Source organism: Haplochromis burtoni, unplaced genomic scaffold, assembly GCF_018398535.1.
Source record: "Haplochromis burtoni strain Fernald_Lab_line unplaced genomic scaffold, NCSU_Asbu1 Contig_277, whole genome shotgun sequence".
In the NCBI taxonomy this organism is placed as follows: Eukaryota; Metazoa; Chordata; class Actinopteri; order Cichliformes; family Cichlidae; genus Haplochromis; species Haplochromis burtoni.
The window spans coordinates 532,184-554,516 of record NW_024582638.1 but is presented as its reverse complement, the minus strand read 5'-3'; the positions used below and the strand labels follow the sequence as shown (position 1 = coordinate 554,516).

The 22,333-nt window shown below is 41.1% G+C and overlaps 1 protein-coding gene across 1 annotated transcript in view; it reads left to right on the top strand.

Moving 5' to 3' along the window:
* gstcd (glutathione S-transferase, C-terminal domain containing) overlaps positions 1-17,176 on the top strand; it is a 42,969-nt gene extending 25,793 nt beyond the window's left edge. The window contains exons 6-10 of the mRNA XM_042227706.1: positions 6,697-6,812; positions 7,153-7,197; positions 8,371-8,582; positions 13,998-14,098; positions 16,696-17,176. Coding sequence (XP_042083640.1) covers positions 6,697-6,812; positions 7,153-7,197; positions 8,371-8,582; positions 13,998-14,098; positions 16,696-16,886 — 665 coding nt within the window. The 3' untranslated portion in view covers positions 16,887-17,176. The remainder of the gene's footprint in view (positions 1-6,696; positions 6,813-7,152; positions 7,198-8,370; positions 8,583-13,997; positions 14,099-16,695) is intronic.
* Positions 17,177-22,333: the final 5,157 nt, after the last annotated feature.

Here is a 22,333-nt window from a genome sequence, read left to right as displayed (position 1 = left end):
CACACACACACACACACACACACACACACACACACACACACACACACACTGTTGTGAGCAGCTGCCAAGGCAAGAAAACGTTGCTATTGTTTCTTTGCAAAACTTCCGCAATCAAACTTATCAATTGACACTCTGCCGTATTCATGGCTACCTAAGCCGGATCCAGGCGTTCACAGCACGTTCAGAAGAACTGCCGAAGTGGTTGTGAAGATGATCCACACTGTTGCCATTTCATTTTCTGAAACACTTGAGCACATTGGGTCTCCCTGTGCTTATATCAACAGATATATAACTATATCGGTATTTGGATATGACTTCATTATTTGATTTATAGTTATGCAAACATGTATTCAGTTGAATGCAACAGTTCCCTCTTCAAACTCCAGCCTTTCTTATTTCAAAATCAATATGTGCATTTCTCTTTTCACCCTGGTGACCATCATAAAGTCTCTCCTTTGTTTGTCTGTACTTTTCTGTGTTTGTTTCCTTCCAGTAGACTGTATGGTATGAAAAATATACAACATATATTTTAACTGAATGCAGTATTTAAGTTTCCTTCCATAGTTACCATGTCAAAGAATAAACCAGTGTTTTATTTACTTTATATGTACTGACACATAAATTACTCGTCTCAGACCATTAAACACCATTTACAGTCAATATTATAACATTTGTTCCTATATATTTAAAAAATAATCTCATCCTATTATTATATACAGCTGCCCCAAATCATATTGTCAAAGCATTATTGTACATAAGCCTAATGGAGATAATGACTCTAAAATTGCCCATGCACTTTGCAGCACCTCTGTCAGATAAAGACTATTTAAAAATGGAAAACACTGAACCCACACAGAGATTTATATTTACATAATTTAGTATGCTTAGGTAAATATTTATATTTATTGCAACAATATCTAAATGTACATTCACTGCCACAATATTAAAGACATACAAAATACTGTATTCTATTCTTTATAGTTCTTTTTAGCCATATGCTTGCATGCCATGGAAAGCTGTCCATATGTGATTCGCATAATGAGTTTCTCTGGAAGTTGTCGCTTTTCTGGCTCGCCATCTTTTCACATGACATCCTGTGACTTCATATTTCGTGGTTGTAAATGGATTACTCTGTCAGGGAACATTGTTGCAGACATGCTCCACTCTTGGAAATTCATTTCCTCTATAGCAGCAGAACCAATAGCATCATCCAGCAGATAGCTCCTGTAGGTTTTGGTACACGTCTGAGGCTGAGTTACTCTGGCATGTGCACGTTACGTGAACATATGGAAACTTTCTATCCCAATGGTGTTAGGGATTAAATGGAGCAGGATCTCTATGTAAAAGGTGGTACTTTTAACAGTTGATGGCATGCATGGGTATTTCCGGGCACACAAATGCGCTGTCCTAAATTCAAACGCAAATCAGACTCTGGGAAATAAAAAAGAGTTGGAGAATTTTTTTTGTTTTCCAAAGAGAACATTCTCCTACATTTTTGCCACTCTGGCAGTAAATAGAGTTAGCAATTTCTCCAAACAAACATGGAATCCAAAAATGTAAAATATTGAAGTCAAACATTAAATAATCTCAACTTTAAATCTCAAACCAGCCCCTTCTTATATTTGCTTTTTAAACCAGCATGTCCTCTTAGAGATGGTAGTTGGATCCTGCAGAATACAGAGGTCCCGTGTGCCACAGAAATGTGTTTACATTCTAATCTGTGTGATGGACCTCCCTGATAAGGAAGGCAGTTCTGCAGCATCAGGGGAAAAAGGCGGTAGATCGGGGCTCAGTGCCAGCAGCAGAAGTGCTAGGCACCTTTTAGCAGCAGAGGACACACATATTAATGGATCCTGTGTCTCCCTCCAGTGATGCTGCCACAGCATGTTTTCTCCTCTCTGAGCTTTGGGAGATGTCAAAGCAGAGTCAGCCTCCTACGAAAACAGAAAACTTGTTTCTGTGATACCAAGCCTCTTACTGGGTTTGTCATCTCTGGCTTTGTGCCTGGAGTTATCTGGGTGGGATGGCGTCCGTGCACCTGTTCATAACCTCCGCCAACATCAGTGTGCTTGCTTTCGGCTCGCATTCGCCTGCGGAAGGAGGTTAAACACAAAACTCTTTGAGAAGAAAACACCTGAACCCCATCAGATTCCAACCAAAGGAACATGTCAGCAGAATATACTGAGAGGTCAAGGAAACATAATCCGGAACAAAGAAGTAATTACGTTTCTCAACCGGAGACTGGGATTGTGGTTGTGTAGTATAACCAATGAATAAATATTTTCTCCCATGTAGGCAGGTAAAGCAGAAAATCCAAAATCATTGTTTTGGTCTTACATTGTATTTAAGCATATATACAGTGTGTAAGCTATGGATAGCAGAGTGATTATAAATCCATCAATTAAACTTGCATTTATGTTTTGCCCGATTATACGGATTTTAGACATCAATCAGGCATTATGACACTGTTTATGACTTCACCTTGACATCTGTTAGTGAAGCAAACGCTGGCCTGTGTGGTCAAGACGAGCTGCCGTAGCTCAAACTGCCAAAAAGGTTCATGCTGGTTCTGATAGAAAAGTGTCAGAATACACAACGCATCACACTTTGTTGCACCAACACTGAGTAGGCGAGCATCAGAACTGAACCACAGAGCAATGGAAGGAGGTGGCCTAGTCAAATGAATCATGTTTTCTTTTATTTCACGTTGATGGCCGGGTGTGTGTGCATTGCTTACCAAGGGAAGACCGCACCATAATGAACTATAGGAAGAAGGCAAACCAGCTGAGGCAGTTTTGATGCTTGCAATGTTCTGCTGGGAAACCTTAGGTCCTACCATCCATGTGGATGATACTTTAACACGGACCTACCTGAGCATTGTTGCGGGCCATGTACACCCTTTCATGGGACCAGTATTCCTTGAAGGCTGTGGCCTCTTGTTTCAGGAATGGTTTGACAAGTTCGAGGTGTTGACTTGTTCCCCAGTTTCCCCAGATCTCAGTCCAATTGAGCATCTGTGGGATGCGCTGGGCAAAAAAGTCTGATCCATGGGAACTTAAGGAAGCTGTGTCTGAAATCTTGGTGCCAGATACTATAGCACGCCTTCAGCGGTCTAGTGGAGTCCATGCCTCAATGGGTCAGGACTGTTTTGGCAGCAAAAGGGGGACCAACACAATATCAGGCCGTAAAGTTATGCCCAATCAGTTATGATGTGTTTTTCTTCTTGTTCTAAGAAAACATGACATTCTTAATGAATATCTGTAAATGTGACAATTGTTTGTCTACAACAACACATGTTTCAGCGTTTTCGCCAAGCTTCTTTTTTTAAAACTCTAATTTCCTGTTTCAGGTGAATAGATTCAGTCCTTGCTGTCAGTCTTCTACCCATAAAAGATAATTTATGCATGGTTTTCTAATTACTTGGCATAATGCTGTAAAGGACAGTGCCTAACTAATGGCTGAAATGTTGGGTTAGTAATGATAGAGGAGAGTTGAGTTAATGTGTACCTGTCAAACAGCTCTGCTTGCAAGTGGATCATTTGGGCTGAGCTAGGTGGTAGTTGCAGGCAGTTTCTGTCATACTTGTGATTGCTCCAGCTGGTTTCACTTTATAAGTAAAGTGACTGAGGGATAGAACATCTAGTTGGGATGCATGAGGGGGGGAAAGTGGAGAAGAAAAAAAAATCTCTGTAGATGGGTCCTTCTCAGAGTGAGCTTTGTGTGAATTACATGGTTTGTGATTGGTTTTCTTTTGTAAGTTAGGGTTTGGATAAGACCTTTGAGGCTTCTGTGTCACAATTGCTATATTTTATTTGACCAAGCTTTATTCGGGCACAGTGGTTGTATTCACTACCCTTTATGTTATTATTCCTTAGCTAGCAACCCTGGCATCATGTCGTGATGTACTTGTGAAACTATTCATTCAAGCAGAGGGCCCAACCTCAACCCTCCTGTTTGATAAATAAGCCTCTGTATTCAATATAAGATGGTTGTTACAGAGCAGAGGTAGAGCTTTAAATCAGAATCTGAAACCTTTTGTTGTCATTAAACATCAGATGTTTGATTAAATTAGAATTATGTATTAATAAATGTATATGTAGAAGAAAGGTCAAATGAAAAATACACTGTTTATTCTATTGTGGTGGGGCGTGGTTTGCGGTGCCGTGCAGGGAGGGCGGACGCACCGGCACGGCATCCTTAATCACGCCCGCCTAGTTAAAAACACAGGGACTCAGGGGTTTGGGGTGTTGTGGTGTGACGTGAATTAAATAAAGATGGCTCTGAACGTTGCTCCATGGTCCCGCCGTGCCTTATTCACGCCACATCTATTCTACAGGGTTGCATATAAGGATATAATAAAAAAAAAAGCCTTAAAATGTGGTAAATACACCCCGAGATGCATTGTGATTATTTATAAAACACAAACCAAAGCAAAAAAAGCAGAAGCAGTGTGTAAAAAATTAAGTACACCCCTTGATTTAGTGGCTTGTAGAACCATCTTTAGCAGCAATAACTTGAAGTAATGGTTTTTAGACTTTATCAGACTCACAGAGTGTGAGAGTCTAAAAGTGTTGCTTCAGCACATTGAGATTTGTGGGCATTTGTTTATGTGCAGCTCGCTTAAGGTCCCACCACAGCATTTCAGTCAGATTGGGGTCTAAACTTTGACTTTTGACATTGACTGTTTTCTTTTTCAGCCATTTGCCGCTGTGAGTGGGATTATTGATGCATTTCAGGACTGCCAGTCCTCACATTTGACTCTAGAATACTTTGGTATACATAGAGGAGTTCAATAAACTCCTTGGCTCGATGTGTTATGGGTGTTTTTGTTGCATAGTTTATAGTTTGGCCACCACTCTGCAGCATCCCTGCTGGAAACACATGTTTGGAAAGTAACAACCAGTGCAAGCAGAGTCAGGCATACTGTAAACAAGCATTTAACTACATATAGCATATTTTGTGTGTCTGAAAAGAAATTGTCCAATATATTGAAATGTTGTTGTTGTTGTTTTTTTTTGTAACCAAACCTTTGGCGTGCCATGGTCATGGTAAAAGTCTGTCTGTGTCTGTGCTAAACGCCACCTTGCACGTCCCTCACAGGCTCAGAGAGGTAGCGAGAGAGGCATCATAGGTTAATGCCTTAATCTTATCGCAAATTAGAAACAGAGTCGATAAGATAAAATGGCAATGTGTTCATGTTATTGCTGTTAAGGGGATTCTCTAGTGAGCTGAGCACCTCACAAACATGCACAAGAGGCATGCGCAGTCGTAAACTGGTGAGAGCCTGAGAGTTAACGTGACTGTATGCAGTCACACTCGTATCATGTTGAAACCAGTACTCGGTCTGACCTGGTGAGATTTCCATCAAGACTTTTGTGGGAAAGTGAAGTGCTAAGTGAAGTGCGTCTTCAGACTTGAAGCACACGGGCTGTCGGATTAATGGAAAGGTCTGTCAAAATGGGCCAAGCTTGTCTTATCAGCTTTATCAGTAAAGATAAGCTGGTGATGTTTTAAAGCTCCCGTGTCCTGCGTCTTTCACATCAAACATTACACACAGCTAATCTGCACTGCATTTTTGCATCCCTGGCATACCTAGTGACGCCCCAGACATCCATTCCTGCACCGTCAAATCTTATCATGCTTTGCATGTTAATTTAAAATTAAAATCTAGTTCTGTTCACAGCCTTCAGAAACCTTCTATTTTAAGGCCTTTTTGGAGTTGAGCTGTGCATATATAGAAATATCTGTAGCTGTGTAAATTACCCATTCAAACGAAGAGCAGTCTTCTCAGTATCCTGCCGATGTTTCTCTGTATTCACTTATGGTTTGTGCTCTCCCTATAACTGTGATCAGCTCAGTAACAGCCAGTGCGAGAGGCTGAATGGCTCCTTTGTGAAATTTCCCATTTGTGGCAGAATGAATTTTTTCTCCTCTCCTGTTATTGTATATGAAGCAATGTGAGCTAGATATGAGTATAGGAGTATTTTGATTTTGCTATACCAGTCGTCTGATTATGAGGGTGTGACTCAGGGGTAAATGAAACACTCATCACTCTAGATTTATGGACCAGAGATGGTGTCCTCACAGCGTGTCAACGGCTCACTGCCGATGTGACGTGCTGGAAAACGGAAGATGCAGGAGGCTGCAGTGCGCTTTGAGTTAATGAGGTACACACTGCTCGCACAGCAGCAGAAAACTCTGCCACCAACGAGGGGACATTTGAATTTGGCTGGAAGGTCCGCTTTTTATGATGTTGAAAGATTGTTCGCGGTCCCTGTTGGCCAGAAACATGCTGATGAGAGAGTGGAGGCCTTTTCATCTGTGTGCTATAACCATTACCTGAAATAGCTGGCTGTAAATCATAATTTGAGCAGTTGCGGGAAAAGCCTGTTTGTTCCCTGACAGCAGAAAGAAAGACGGCATTACAATAATGAAAAATGTGCTTTATTCGAAAGTCTTGTGTTTATTGTAAACGGCTAATGTTGACTCAGATCAACTAAGCTATAAAGAAGGCTTTTCTAATCCTCACAAAATGTAATTCATGTTTGATAGCTGTCGTCTCCGGGAGTGTAAAAACAAAAAAAATCCCTTAATTGTTTTTTGGGGGGTTTTGGATGAATTTGATGTTAAAGTCTATTTTTTCCCACTTTATGCTCAAATGAAATGAGTGTTTTTGTTTTTGTTTTTTTTTTGCAGGGAAAATGTCAAATATCCGTGCAGTCAGGAAGATGCAACAGCTGAATAACTTGGTTGCCATGGTTACAGAGCTCGCCAGGCCAGGATACACCATCGTGGATTTCTGCAGCGGAACGGTACGAGTATTCATCCATCAGTCCGGCTCAGCATGCATATTTATCACTATACCTGACCACGGCTGCATTCGATAGATGCTCCATTAGGGACCAGCTGAAAGGAACCAGCCCTCACTCCCTCGCGTTTTTCTTCCCTTTTTTAAACGCCTTTTGTTGCTGGCCGGTGCGCACAAGCAGACTGGTAATTGTGCTAATGAAAATGCAGGCTCGGAGCAGTGGCTCAGCACGGGTCAGGGCTGGAAAGGGAGACACTAATCATAACTCTGTCGATGCCCTCTTTGATGTGTGCTGTTTTCTTTTCATGCGTTTTCATATTTTTATTCTTTGTGCTCTTTCTCAGGGCCACGTAGGGATTGTTCTTGCTCACACACTTCCAGACTGCCAGGTAACATGTATGAAGATGTTGTGTGTCTCTGTGTGTTAGCTGCGTGTTAAGTAGAGTTCGTGAGTGGTATGTGGTGACTTTTGGCAGGCATTTTTAAAAATGTTAGGGATGGGAATCGATTCCGATTCCTTTATAAATATCACTTATCAATTTGACTCCTTATCGATTCTCTGTTATCGATTCTCATTAGGATCTCGTTAGGATTATAATTAAAACAACAACAACAACGTGCAGTTTTGATGGTGCTAATTTTATCACATGCAGCAAATGATCCTATCGAAATACAGGACACACTCGAGTCGCTGCTTGATGACATTCATTTAATTTCGCCTCAGTCATTTTACTCTCCTGTTAATATTAATCTCAATTTTAGTTACATTTTAATGATATAGTGCCAAATAATAACAACAGTTGCCTCAAGGCACTTTATATTGTAAGGTAAAGATCCTACAGTAGTAGAGAAAACCTGAACAATCAGACAACGCCTTATGAGCAAGCACTTTATGACAGTGTGAAGAAAAAACTCCAGCAGGACCAGGCTCAGGGAGGAGCAGCCATCCACCATGACCAGTTTGGGGGGAGGGGAGGAAGACACGTCAAAAGACACAAGATCAACCAGCTAACCCCTCAGGCAGCTGCCCAGCTGGGAAACCACTGGGCTGGCTGTGTGCACTGGGGGCTACTGAACCTTTGAAGCCCATATGGGCCTGACGAGTGCAAAGCTTTCCAGAAGCTCCAGAAGAAGTCAACTAGCACATGCAGCAGGGAAAGACCCGGTCCTGAGTGGACCACTTCCCTGCCTTAATGAAAAGGCTAGCTAAACATCTGCGAGACTCTGATCCAGCCTCTAAGACAAGCAGAATAGAATTCCGAGGAATTGAACTACTGAAAGAAGCAAAAGCGGGTACTTTACAAGAACCCCCTCCTGCTTCTCCATTCCCATCCCTCTCTGTTATTATGTGTTATTATTCCTAATAATTAAATGCATCTCCATGAAATGCTTTAGTTTTTCACAAAGCATATGGTTTGTTTAAGAATTTTTAATATTTGTGATGTGTTTTAATGTTGTTAAGGATATGTAGATGGATAAGTTTAAATGCATTTGTGCTTGTTTCATGTTTTTTAAAAAAGAAGCAGCTACTCACAGTGGGGATTTTTCTGTCATTGCTTAAGGTCATCCTCATAGAGAACAAAGAAGAGTCCTTGGTCAGGGCTCAGAGTCGCAGTGCTGAGCTCGGTCTGAAAAATATCGGCTTCATTCAGGCCAATCTGGATTACTTCACTGGACCTTTTCACATCGGGGTGAGCATAGCAAGTTACAAAAATCGTTTTTGCACAATTTGTTTCATTTATTTGCATGATGATCCAAAGAGTACAGTACTGTAGCACAGCGGTCCCCAACCTTTTTTGTGCCACGGACCGGTTTATGCCCGACATTATTTTCACGGACCGGCCTTTAAGGTGTCGCGGATAAATACAACAAAATAAAACCAGTACCGGTGCCGAAAAAAAGAAGATTTATTCATAACACACTTGAAAAGACCAAGGAAAACCGAGTTAACGATAAAAACGATAAAAACGATGACAAAATAACGCTGAAAACCAATAAAAACCCTGAAAACCATACATTTCACACCTGAGCCTCAACTCTCGCGGCCCGGTACCAAACGACTCACGGACCGGTACCGGTCCAAGGCCCGGGGGTTGGGGACCGCTGCTATAGTGAGTAAGGCTTCCTTGATACAGCCTCAAAACCATGTGTGATATTTCAAGGAAATGTGCAATAATGATATTTCTGATGATATTAATTAAATACTGAACAGTGTTTTATTGGTGATTGTAGCTTGCAGGCAGCATTTATTGACGCAAACAAAATGAAGGGCATTTGCTGTCCTTCTTTTCCAGTGAGCTGCTTTCATTGATGACACACTGTGTCAGTCGATTGATATAAGGGGCTACGAGACGGAGCATTATAGCATAATAGTAATAGTAATGTGTTTTTGTTGGAAGTTTTAAGTTAAAGTGTAAGATAAGTGCATTACTATTGAGCTTTACCATGAAATAATAATATAATGTAATATAACCTTTGAAATCTTCTGAAAGCTGCAAAATATTGTTACATAATAAAATTTAAATAGAGACATATTTTATTAAGTTGAGTTTCCTAAACCTGCCTAATCCTGTACCTTCGTGTAACTGTATCAAGGACTTCCAGCCACTGTTTTCTCTTCTTGAGTCATTTTTTGTAACATTTAGTTTGCACATCGTCAGCTGCTAGCATCTCCTCCTTCTGTGTTTTTGTACCCTGCTTGTGCTTGACGTTGTAAATATGACTGAAGTGGTGAAACGAGTTTGTTGTTTCCACTTTTAGCGGGCGCAGCAGTTCTTTATTGGGCGTTTGACAAGCTGCTCTCGCCCTTTTTTTTTTTTTTTTAATATATCAAGTAAAATTGTATTCCAGTGTTATCTTGGATGGTATTGTCTGATGACGGCACGGCCGTGTTCCATAGCAACATAGCATTTCGTTCTGCGTGTTGTTGTGTCACTTTATATTTTGAAGAGAATCGTACAAGAATCACAGGCTGCCAACCGAGTGTTGTCTCCGTGTTTACTGTGATTCACACGAAGCTTCTTCAAGTCTCTCAATTCATTATAACACTCTTTCTTAAAATAGCTTTCATGTGAGAGATGAGCAGCATATTCTCATGTAGGTTTTCATTAACGTAACCTCTTGTATCCAGGAATGCCGACTGATAATGCCACAGAAGACTGTAAATACGCAGGTTTTCCATTTTGCTTTTATCTCACGCACAAAGATGCACAGACAGGAGTAGGCAGGAGATGCGGCGCACATACTTGTAGATGGTATCACCATTAGTGATATGAAAGGAAATGTAGCAATGGATCATAAGGCAAGGTAGAACAAGTCTGCAAGCAAAATACAATCAGCGTGGTTTTTAAAATATTTACAAAACATTTTACACTTGATTTATGGGGAAGAAAACTCATTAAATCTTAATAAGCACTCTAAGTGTTTTGATTTTTATCATATGTAAATGTAAGTACTTGGAAAGCACAGTTCCTCCTTTTAAATAATCTGTTGGATATTGCTAATTATTTTGTAAATATTGCTATCATGATTATTTTGCAGTAAACTTTGATTTTAGACCACTCGTTAAAGTTTTTAGGTTGCTCTCTTATGCACTGTTTAGCAGCACAATTACATGCTCTTCCCACGCTCTCCTGCCAAGAAAGATGCTTCATTTTGTAAAACTGACTCTACATGTCAGTCTTTAAATTGACTGTTCTTGTTCTCCACTTCCTCCCCAATGTAAGTTGGGATATGCACATAACAATGTGGAAAGTCCAATATTTTAGATGTTTTTAATCGTCACTAACCAAATGAAGATATTTGCACGACGTTGCTGTTGTTGGGGTTTAAGGAATTTGCACTGATGTAGAATAACAATTAAACGGTTGACTCCTGCTATGTGATTTTCAGTGTACGACATAAATATTTTACATTTTTCACATTTCCCGTGACATTTCAAGCCTCCCAAGTCCTCATAAAATATTAAAGAATGACACTAAAAATGACTTTGCAGCTGTGATAGATAACAAGAAGCTTTGTTTCTGCGGGGTATAAATGTGAGGAGGACTAGCCCACCTGACTCTGTCAATCTTCATCTTGCTACTTTTAGAGTTTTGGCCTCAGGTCGTGTTCCAGGTACTCGTGGATATTTTGCAGGTGAAGACATTCCAAGCAGTCTGTGGGTTTATGAGCTGTGAAGCTCTAAACTGCCTGTTTCATTAAGGCCATGAAAGTTTGTGCTAAACTTTTCTCCATGTGACCGCACTGGCCCCTAACCCTTGAACTGTTTCATGTTGATTTTTAATTAGCATGAAGCAAACCAAACCATGTTTAACCATCTCAAACAAACTTTACTCCCATGTCAAAACAAAAGTAATGAAAGTCCTTCTTTCCCTGCTTTGGAGATTATGCACATGGGTTTTGTTTGGTTTAGGACTTTGATTTTGTTGCATATTCATCTTGTTTGTATAGAACTTTTCCATTATTTTTTTTCTCTCAGCAAACTTTTTTGTGTTTTCTTTTTTATTTACTTTTTTTTTCTTTTTACAGCAAAATGTTCCAGGAGACTCTGACATCTAAGGTATGCTTTTAAATATGATTAATTCTCTTTATTGTGTTTAATACAGATTACAGGTTTACAGCAACTTTTTACAAGGAAAGTGTCACATGCAGGTCAATACATGTGAAAAACAAGGACTCTGTGCACGTATTACACCGTGTCCTTATTTATATAAGAAAAAACAAACTCAAAATGAAAGAAGCAGTAGATTAAAAATTAAGTAGCTTCTTTAGAGCGTTGCTTTGGTTCATTGGGTTTTGCACAGCTCTCTTAAGATCGTTTCATCAACCACAGGGTTTCAATCAAGTTCAAATCTGAACTTGTGATTCTTTCCTTTTGCAGTCATTCTGTTGCACATTTGCTGCTGTGTTTGGGATCATTGTCCTGTTACTTGACCCATTTTCAGCCAAGCGTTAGCTGTTGGACAGATGACCTCACGTTTGACTCTGAAATACTTTGGTAAACAGAGGAGTTCGTGTTTGACTCAATGACCGCAAGGTGCCAAGGTCCTGTGGCGAAGCTAAGCCATGCTGCCATGTTTTCCTTCAGAGATAAGAGGCTTTCTCCTGACTATAAGACTACAAACAGCCATACTGTTTGTAGTCTTTCTAAATCTGTCATGAGCCTTAACGTAACACGCTAGCCGAGATCTGCAGAGTCTGAGATCTAGCTCTTGGCCATCTTTACAAGCTTTGTGAGGGGGAAAAGAAACATTATACGGTCTAACCTTTCGAGGGAATTTGCAGGGACATCTGCTCCTGGGAAGTGGCATTAATAAAAAATATTTTTAAATAAAATCTATTTGTGTATTCATGATTGAGATTACATTTAGGAGCAACTCACTAGCAACTACTAGCAACTTTCAGATTACTAATTTTAAACTGTTGCAGTATTAAATATGGAAAAAAGTCTTTGAGGACAAGACTCAGTAGTTTAGGGTAGAATTTAACAAATAATTTCCTATATTATCTTCAAATGGTTCATACTTTAGGAGCAAAAAAACAAGCCAAACTATTGTGAGTTGGCTCCGTTTTGGTTATAGCTCGTTTACATATAGTGCATTAATGTACACTTACTGTGTGTACAGCTTTAAAAGGTTTGACTTTAATCCACCCAGTCTAAAGGCAACAAAAATCTAACAACTCTTCCAATTCATTCATAAAACTGGATGAAAATCTTTATTTTATCAGAAACTTAGAAGAACTGATGAGATCTCTGCGCTTATCAGTGTCTCGCAAACAAAGATTCCCAAGTCACTTCCCTTATCACTCGGCACAGACACGCCACTGTGCTCCGGGAGGGCCTATCCCGCGATGATATATGGGACCTGTCAGGGCCCCTGGGGAAAATCTGTGCAGGAGAAGCTGCAGGTCCTAACCATAGCAACCTCAAGAGTTGACATGTCACAACATTGGACCACCTTTAACTTCTTTGTGCGCTACAAGAATCAGATTTTTTTTTTTTTTTTTTTACATGGCCCAAGAGGCACAAAACATAGTATTATACTTAGAAGCCACTGAGCAATTACAGTGTTACGTGATACTGAGTTCAGATTTTTCCAAAAAGCTGAGTGAGAGGAAAAAAACACACAATAAGGAAGACACTAAGCATGCAGCCACCCAGCAGGAGAAATCTATATTCTGTTTATACCAGCAGGCATATTATCCTCCACTTTAAACCTGAGCTCCAAATCTCCTCGGCCTCCCTGCTTGGTTTTCCTTTCGACAAACATGTTTGGCATTTGTTATTTATTTGGGCTCAAGGTAGGGAACCCCACTGCTTTCTGTTTCTTTGCCCCTCCGCACCAGACATCCCAGGCAATGTCCCAGACAAGAGTCACAGAAATAAAAGCTGCGTTCGCTCGTTTTACAGCAGAACCAGAGTTGTTCTTTCCGAACTACAGTAGTTAAACAGAATGACAGCACAATGACAAATAGTGTATCACTGGAATAAAGGGCTAATGGTGTGAGATATTGGTGCTCACACGAGCTTTAAGCACCTGTTCCATGGCCTTGCATTCAGCGCCGACCCCGCAGAGTGAAGAATAGAACCAATTAAAGTGGAGGCAAGTTTCAGCTGACTTAACGCTCTCATGAATCACTTGTTCCATGAACCATAAGGTAGAAACTAGAATTACTGCCTCACGGCTGCGGTATATGGTTCTGCAAACCAGTCAGGGTGGTTTGCTGCGATTGCAGACTTGACCTTTGAACTTTTACATATAAGATTTCATCAGTTCTGACTGTTATCCTGTGGTACATACATACGTAATAATGTATCATTTTCATCATAAATGCCGTGTATGATTGTTTGAGTTATAGTCGAAGCTTTTTGAGGTCACGGTAACCTTAACTGTTGACTGCCAAAATATTATCAATTCATCTGAACAAATGAACATAAGTGCATGTGTAGTACATCGTGTGCTCAGAGCTGCATACATAGAAATTTTAAGCCATGCGATACTCAAGTGAGAATGTTTTTGACCCCACTGCTGTAAGCAAGGCAGAAAAAGGATGAATCGATACAAATAAGCTACAATGGTATTAGTTAAACTTTTATGCAGTGTGTGGACATTTTCAGATATACTTGATCTTAACGCAGTGATGAACAGATCACTTGCACCACATGCACGTAACAATAAGTGAGCAGTAACTGTACTCGTTTTTTGTCTTTGTTTCAGGAACACATGATCCTCTGTCGCTTCGCAGACCAGACGGCTGTCCAGCTTCCGCCAGACAGGAGACTCATTGGTGCTGTTTGCAATCTTCTCTTTAGACCTGCGCTATTATTTATGTTCAGTCCTTTATTACTTTTTTAGGCTAAACATTCTTAGCAGTATCTGGTAACTGCTGCACATAGAGACACAGCATCGAGTATCATTATCAAAACTAATTTAAAATCAAATCATCAGTATTTGCTGGGACCACACTTTGCCTTTGAAACAGCTCCAATGTTCCTGAATATTTCTTTCGACATTACTTTGTTCAAATGATTTTGTCATTGCGCTGCTGCAGAATGAATATGTAAACTAGCTGGAACCAGTCTGACGCCTCCATGATGATACTGACTGATGAAGTCCAGTGTGATGGACACAAGCACCTTTTCATTGTAATATCCTTTGACATACTTTCTTCGTACACTTACACTGTTCGGTAGCCCCACTGCTGCGGGTTCCTTAAAAAGTCTAGACTTTCAAGATGTGAGAAACATGTTAGAGCAGAGATTTGTACAGAGTGACAAAACAGCTGCGGCGAACAGCTGCTAGATCAGTGTTGTCAGATTCAGAGGGAAATGTTTTGTCAGAACCCCTACAGGCCCCTGCTGAAGCTTCACTCTACAGGGTTTCATTATGTTGAGGACTCTCTTCGCCCTGATAGCTCTCCAGTTTATCAAAGCTTCCGAGAAGGCTCCCCAAAGTCTCGTCAGCGTGAAGCCTTTTCATATGTACCTGACACCACCTGTCACACTAGTTTCTTCTCTATATCAGTTAACAGGGCTCAACCTCTCCCACTAACATTTTCTAACTATGTGTGATCTCGTCCCTCTTGAGCTTGCTGGTAAGACTTCGCCCGTCAAAGCAACACGGCGGAGCAAAGCTCACGTGTAGTGTGTCTGCCACCTGCTTCCACACACTGCTAAATTACATTTGAAGTTTGTGTTTTTAAGGAAATCCTAACAGATGAGGCTGGATAATCCATGTATATGAATTACTGTCTTCTGACACACAATATTGAAAATATGCAGAAATGGTATATAAAGCAGTACAGCTTTAGAGCAATAAAGACCTTAATGATGGGGGATTTGCTGATTTTCGCCTGACATGTAATAAGTTATAAGAAGAACCAACATACAGCCTTCGTATAGTGCTGAGCCTCTATGTGTTGCCAGAAGTACAAGATGTTTGATTCTCTATTTGGAGGCATTGAATGTCGTTGGTCCCCAAATAAGTCTTCTGGTGGTTGGATGGTGGCAGTGGAGAACACCATGTCACACATCTATGGATGTTTAATCAGGTTGAGATCTGGTGACTGGGATATGATTGACTTCATCCGTATGCTCATCAGACACATCAGTGATCCCTCCTGCTTCCTGGATGGAGACATTTGATCCTGGAGGAATCAAATGTCTTTATGCAAATGTTTCCTCAAAAACATAAAGAGACTCTTATGTCAAAGTAAAAGAGCCAATCTGTTATGTTTTTATTGCCTAAATTTTAAGTGAGTAGTTACCTAATTAGCAACGCAGTCATAATAACACAAATGGAGCGCAAAAGTCTGTTTAGAGTCCAGCAGAATCCAGTCTGTGGCGTGAGCGGTGAAATGATTCATGCCACCACCATTAATGTTTAAATGCAGACTTTTACCATTTAAAATGGGAAATCTTCACTTTGTGTGCTTAATTTCTTTTTTTCTGTGTGTGTTTATGTTCATATAAATAACATTAAGGGAGGAACATTTGTGTGGAAAAAAAAAATCAAACTAATAGATTAAGTGTTGCTTTTGACAAACTGTTGTGAAACTGTGTGGGGTCATCGCTCACACACAAAACTCTGACTGTGCCCACGGAAAAGTTTCTGTCCTGTTAGGAGCAGCAAGTTGGAACGAAGTTGCCAAAGTTCTTGCTGCAGTGTGCAGTGAACTTACAACCTTATTGCCTTTGAAAAAGTTGCTCCTAATACAGGAACCATACCTGCCACCACTTGCAGTCAATTGCCATCTTTCGGTGCATAGAGGCGGCAATAAGACGAAGACAGTCTACTATTAGTTTGCATTAGAATCGGGTCAAATTGGCACTGTGATATACTCCTGAAAATCTGCAGTCTATATAGACATAGATTCATATTAGTCTCTTACATTCAGAACCTCAGAGGTGTGAAACAGGAAATTCAGAAATATCACAGGTGCTCAGCAACCTTGCTTTTATTAGAGCAATACAAAATACAGTCATTCTGCAACCAGGTGAGTCGAGTCCTGTATTGCAGATGAGCTGTGCTTATCACATTGATTGCAGCGTGTAGGCAGTCTCTATACATTTATAAATTAGACAGCAATTGGTCACCAAATGTGAAAGATTCAGTGCAACAACTGATTCTTTTTTCCCACCCAGTTGCAGGGAGGTTGCTAGCCTGGTTTTCCTCTGTGACTGATCCATCTGGGAGATGAGATAAAATGACATGTTTTAGTCAGTGCGTGGACTGAGGGGGCAGCGTTAATATCTAGTATAGTATAAATAAAAAGATTTTAAATATTGTTTTTTACACATTAGTCACTTTAGGTAAAAGTATTTTAGTGTCTGATTATAGAACAATAATAATAATATTTCGATCCTTTTTTTTTTCCTTCTGCAGGTAAACAGTGTATGGGCTTGGTAGACTTGGACCGGTCATGGGCAGCAGAGACTCATGGGTATTCGGTTCAAGTAATGACTATGGAGCCCGAAAGCTGCTCACCAAAGAACAACATGCTGGTGGGAAGGCCGCTGCAGAAGAGAGGACTGGAAGTCACCGCTGGCCAACTGGAAGAGGCAGTGCATAATTAGCACTCGATTCTCTGGAGTACAGCAGAGCGTCTTTAGCATTGTAAGGGTTTGATAAACTATCCGGCTTCTGGCTGTATCACGAGTGTTTTTTAAACCACCCTCAACAATTTACTTAATTTTTTTACAAGCTCAGCCTTAACTGCAGAAAATACATGTTTATTATTTCTGTACTGTCAAAGGTCATCTGGCTTTGTGGCTCAAGAGTTGGGAGTTCGCCTTGTATTCGGAAGGTTGCCGGTTCGAGCCCCGGCTTGGACAGTCTCGGTCGTTGTGTCCTTGGGCAAGACACTTTACCCTTTGCCTACTGGTGGTGGTCAGAGGGCCCGGTGGCGCCAGTGTCCGGCAGCCTCGCCTCTGTCAGTGTGCCCCAGGGTGGCTGTGGCTACAATGTAGCTGCCATCACCAGTGTGTGAATGTGTGTGTGAATGGGTGGATGACTGGATATGTAAAGCGCTTTGGGGTCCTTAGGGACTAGTAAAGCGCTATACAAATACAGGCCATTTACCATCTTTTAAAGTTTCTTTCAGGCTAAACGTTAAAGCAACCATGCCATTCCCGGGAGTTACACACTTTAGTTGATCATCTGCTCAAGCTTCTCCCCAACTGCAATGCTATGTTTTTGTCTTTGCCTAAACTGCGTGACTCAAGCTGTCAGCGCACACAGACGCAGCAGGACTTGGCACACCCATATTGTGAATGAAGTATGACATACGTCCTCATGCTGTTTTCGCAAATAGTCTGTATACAGCCTTCTGGGATAGCGCTCAGTAGTCAGCTACTTCTGATTAACACAAGAAATTCAGTGCTAACAGCTCGTGTGCATTTAAAGACGAGGTGAGGAATCGCCTCGCTGTCATCTCACCTACGTTTCTTCTGTTGTTTTCTTTTTTCTTGCGAGAGACAGTCAGAGGTGGATTTAAACTCGAGTCACATCGGGTAATATACAGTGTCGCATTTGTCATGGTTCTACAGAGGAACCTGATTATTCCTCATAAAAAAGCAATGCGAGTATGGTATGCATTCTGGAATACTTTCAGCAGTAATGAATATTTTATGAAGCTGGTGAAAAGGTCAGCGCGCTTGATTAGACGCACGGTGTTCAGTGCCTCGTAACTGGAAATCACAGCGCGCTCCATATTTCCAGTCCCGGTTACTGTAGTCACAGTGAGGCACCTTAAGCTCTCAGTCTTGCATCTGAAACTATTCGTGTGTTTCTCTGGGAAAAAAGAAGAAAAAAAATCCAGTGTTGTCACCTTTGACAGTCTGATGCAGCTGCTTGAGAAATCTGGGGAGGTAGCCAAGGAGCCAGTTTTTCCCACTCCCACTGAAGGGATAGATGTGAGAGAGATGCAGGCCTCGCAGACGTCAGGCTCATCTGAATTCAGTCAGCAGAGTCAATCTATCCCGAGGTAAATGGCCACAGACACAGCTCCTTCCAAGGATCGGAATTATTTCAGAAGTCTGCTCCCTGTTCATGCTTGTGGCAAGTGCACATTACAGAAATTCATATACATACAAAAGAGGGGAACAGTGGCACTACTTAAAGTGTGCATCGGAAGGAGAATGCAGAGGGTGAAGGCAGTTGGCTTAGAGTAAACATCAGAACAGTAACAGTGGATTCTTTGCTTAGATAAAACAGATGAGCTGTTATTGGCTCATTTTCATCTAAATGCAGAGATGTTCTTTTCTAACGATTCACCTCCTGAAACCTTTCTGCGAATGCATTGCAGAGTCGCTCACATATTTAGCTTAATGCATTTTTTATTTGCGTAATTAGAGGGCTGACCTCGATACAAAAGTCAACTACATGCGAGTTTCTCCAATGTACAATAACCTGTGACTACACAGACGCTGTGTGCATAGTTTTTTGCTATTTAATCGGAGGTGTTTTCTTTATGTAGTTGCTCATAATGAGATTTAGAGCATAATTTTATACTTAAATTGGGATCTGAATTTTAACCATTGGATGATGATTTTTATTTTATTTATTTTTTTTTGGGGGGGGGGGCAAAATCCTCTTCCAGGAAATGAGGGAGCTGGAGTTGTTTTGCTAACTTCACCTTATTAGTTAATTAAAAATTCAGCTCATTTCTTGCGTTTTTGCCAACAGTTTTCTATTTCATTATGCTGCAGAGTTTGTGGCTGGTTGCCCACAACAGCTCACTGCTCCATATTTGGGTACACTCTCTGTTGGTGTCAATTATCCTCTTTGACAAACACTGACCTTGTTTATGTGTCTTGGGTTAACACAGCAGCCACTCATAACGAGTCCATGTGAAAGAGGTACAAAGGGATTTTTCCTACGTCCTCTGTGATCTTAAATATCTCACTCTCTCTTTTTTATATTTTACCTGTGTGAACTATAAAATGTGTTTTTCGGTTGACTTGCATAATTTTCTAATAAACAGCACTGAGTTTAATTATTGGTGTCCACAGTACTGGCAGTTAATTATGTATAGTATTTCCTTTTTGGTCGCCTGGTAGGGCTCAGCTGCTGTTATTTTGCACACCCTAATAATCCTGTAATGTATTCTCTTGTGCTTCGCGTGCTACTTGTCACATTGTCACCTAGGATTTCCATGCTTGCTTTCAGGTTCAGCATTTATTTTCTACTTTGTATCTGCCGTGGCACAGCCTGTTTAAAATGCAACAATGACTCACTCTCCCCAGGAGCTTGTTTAAAGACCGAGTTCACCCAAATCACACAGATAGATGTCTTCTTTTTTCTTTGGGGGGGTGTTCAGATACCCCTGACAGTTGCAGTAAATTAAGATTAGTCGGTCGCTTTAATATAATTTCTGGAATATGTTGACACCTAGAGGTTTTTTTTTTTTTTGTTCAGTGATTTTAAACAAACAACGAGATTAGGTAAATCTTTACTTTAAAGGATGCTGATTGCTGTGAAGTGCCCTGCTTGGTTTGCACCATTCGTAGCATGTTGTCCATATAGTGCAGTGGTCCCCAACCCCCGGGCCATGGACCGGTACTGCTCCGTTAGTCGTTTGGTACCGGGCTGCGAGAGTGGAGGCTCGAGAGTGAAACTGATGGTTCTCAGGGTTTTTATCTGTTTTTAACATTATGTTTCCCTGGGTCTTTTCCCGTGTGCTATGAATAAATCTTTGTTTTTTGGTACCGGTACTGGTTTTATTAAAGGCTGGTCCGTGAAAATATTGTCGGACATAAACCGGTTCGTGGCACAAAAAAGGTTGGGGACTGCTGTTATAGTTGGAGATTCATTCCTCTTGAAATGAACAACTGCATCTTAGATCCACATCTGGAGCTACAATACTGTGCAAAAGTATTGAGTCAACTCTCATTTCTTTATGTTTTGCTAGGAAAGTGGGAAATGGGGCAGGGACTTCAGGAATAGTTCTCCAGGCTTCTTGAAAGACATTGAAAGCTGTTATTGGATGTTGGCTGCCTTTTTGTTCTGATTTCTGTCAAGATGATCCCAGAGTGATTCAGTCGAGGTCTGGGCTCTGGGGAGGCCAATTTATAACTGACCATGTTTCATTGTTTGTTTATTTTCTATCCAGGTATACTTTTACTGCTTTGATGGTGTGTTTGGGATCATTATCATGCTTAAAAATGAAGCTCTCGTCAGTGAGACGCTTTCCAGATGGTGTTCGTGGTGGATCAAAATTTGACCGTTCCCACGTGTTCATAATTCCATCAGTTTTGACAGGATCTCCCACACCATTGGCTGAAACGCAGCTCCAGACCATGGTGGAGCCGCCGTTGTGTTTTACAGATGCCTGCAGACACTCACTGTTGTACCTCTCCTGACCTCCTGCATACATATTGATACTGATTTGAGCCATAAATTTCAAATTTGGATCCATCACTCCATAAATCCTGTTGTCACTGATTTTTAGTCCAGTTCTTGTGTAATTTGGCATACTTCAGCCTTTTCTTCCCGTTTCCCTTCCTAAAGAATGACTTCTTAGCAGCCACCTTTCCACTGAGACTATTTCTGATGAGGGTTCAATGAACTTTAAATGGATCAGATACATCCTTGTTTAATGCGTGGATGATTAATAAGTCAGCGTTAAACAACTAAAAAAACAAGTAAAAACAAAAACATTTCTCTGGAAGTTGTCAAGTACAAGGACTGGACTGAAATGTCTGAAGATAAACATTGAAAGAAAGCCTGGAGAGCTGTTATAGGATCACTTCAAAATATTACAAGACACTCTGGCCTCTTGGAAGCAAAATATAAAGAAATGAGGGGTGGCCCAAGACCTTTGCACAGTCATGGAACTCAACACATAACTTCTAAGTTTGGCTGAGCACCACATCTGGTAAAATGTTCATTAAAAATAACCCCACACATCCTGAGTAAACTCCTGCTAACAAACACAGATGCGCTGCGTAAGTGACCCTTTAAAATCCACACAGTGTCTCAGTTTTCCACAACATATGAATATTACCGGTAATGAGACGTGGCCCTTGCGATCGGCATAAGCCATTGCTCATATTTAAATGCAATGATAACACAAGGAATCACGTTCTTACAGTCAGGTCAATACTGTGATTGATAGTCTAATTATACACAAACCGGGACACCAGCCTTTCTGCGACCAGCTGAGGTCAGACCTGGGTGCCACCAGATTCATTACTCAGTCAGTGAAGGCGAAGAGTTGCATGAATCAAAAGAGACTCTGAACTACTAGCAGTAATCACATGAACCTTCCCGTCATTCATCGCGTGCTCCAGAAGGCTGTTAGGCCAACCGGGCACTCCCTCTGGTTGGTTCACTGACAGAAAGCTGTCACATCAGGAAATGAGGCAGCCTTCATCATTCTGCACCCAAACAGGAAGCGCAGTTCAGGAGACTTTGAATGTGGAGTGCCGCTTAGGAATCAGACAGGTGATGAGGTCTAACAGGATCCTCGTGTGAAAGAATAGAAAGACAGCAATTACGCATGCGCAGTGTCGTTCAGAAAAGCTTTTTGGCTTGTTGAGAAAACCGAAACAGTCGGTAGTTGTAAGCGATTTTGATTAAATGCATCCACTTGTGTTTGTTTACAAAAATTATACATATTAAGGTTGTTTTTTTTAATAAGTATTTCCACCTGTTGAGTGCGCGTGCGCCTCAAACTTTAACAAACCACTGATTTTCTATTTTGCGCAGCTTTCTTTTTATACCCTCAGTAATTTTCACTGCTTTGTCTTTGCTGCGTGATCAACATCTACCTGGGTGGCCAACAATACACCTGCGTGTCTCAGCAGGTTCATTAAGGCATTTTCCACAGCGTGTAACGGAGCCACACGTGGAGCCTCTTCTTCCTCGTTAAGGTTCCGCAACTGAGTGGCTGCACACCACGGCTCTGTTGAGACTGCAGCGAGCGAAGGTCAGACTGCAGTGGGTGCTGTTGGTTGAGAGCCCGCTGCCTGAACTTGTGAGGGGAGGAAAGAAGAGAGAGGGGGGTGGGTGGGTAAGGGGC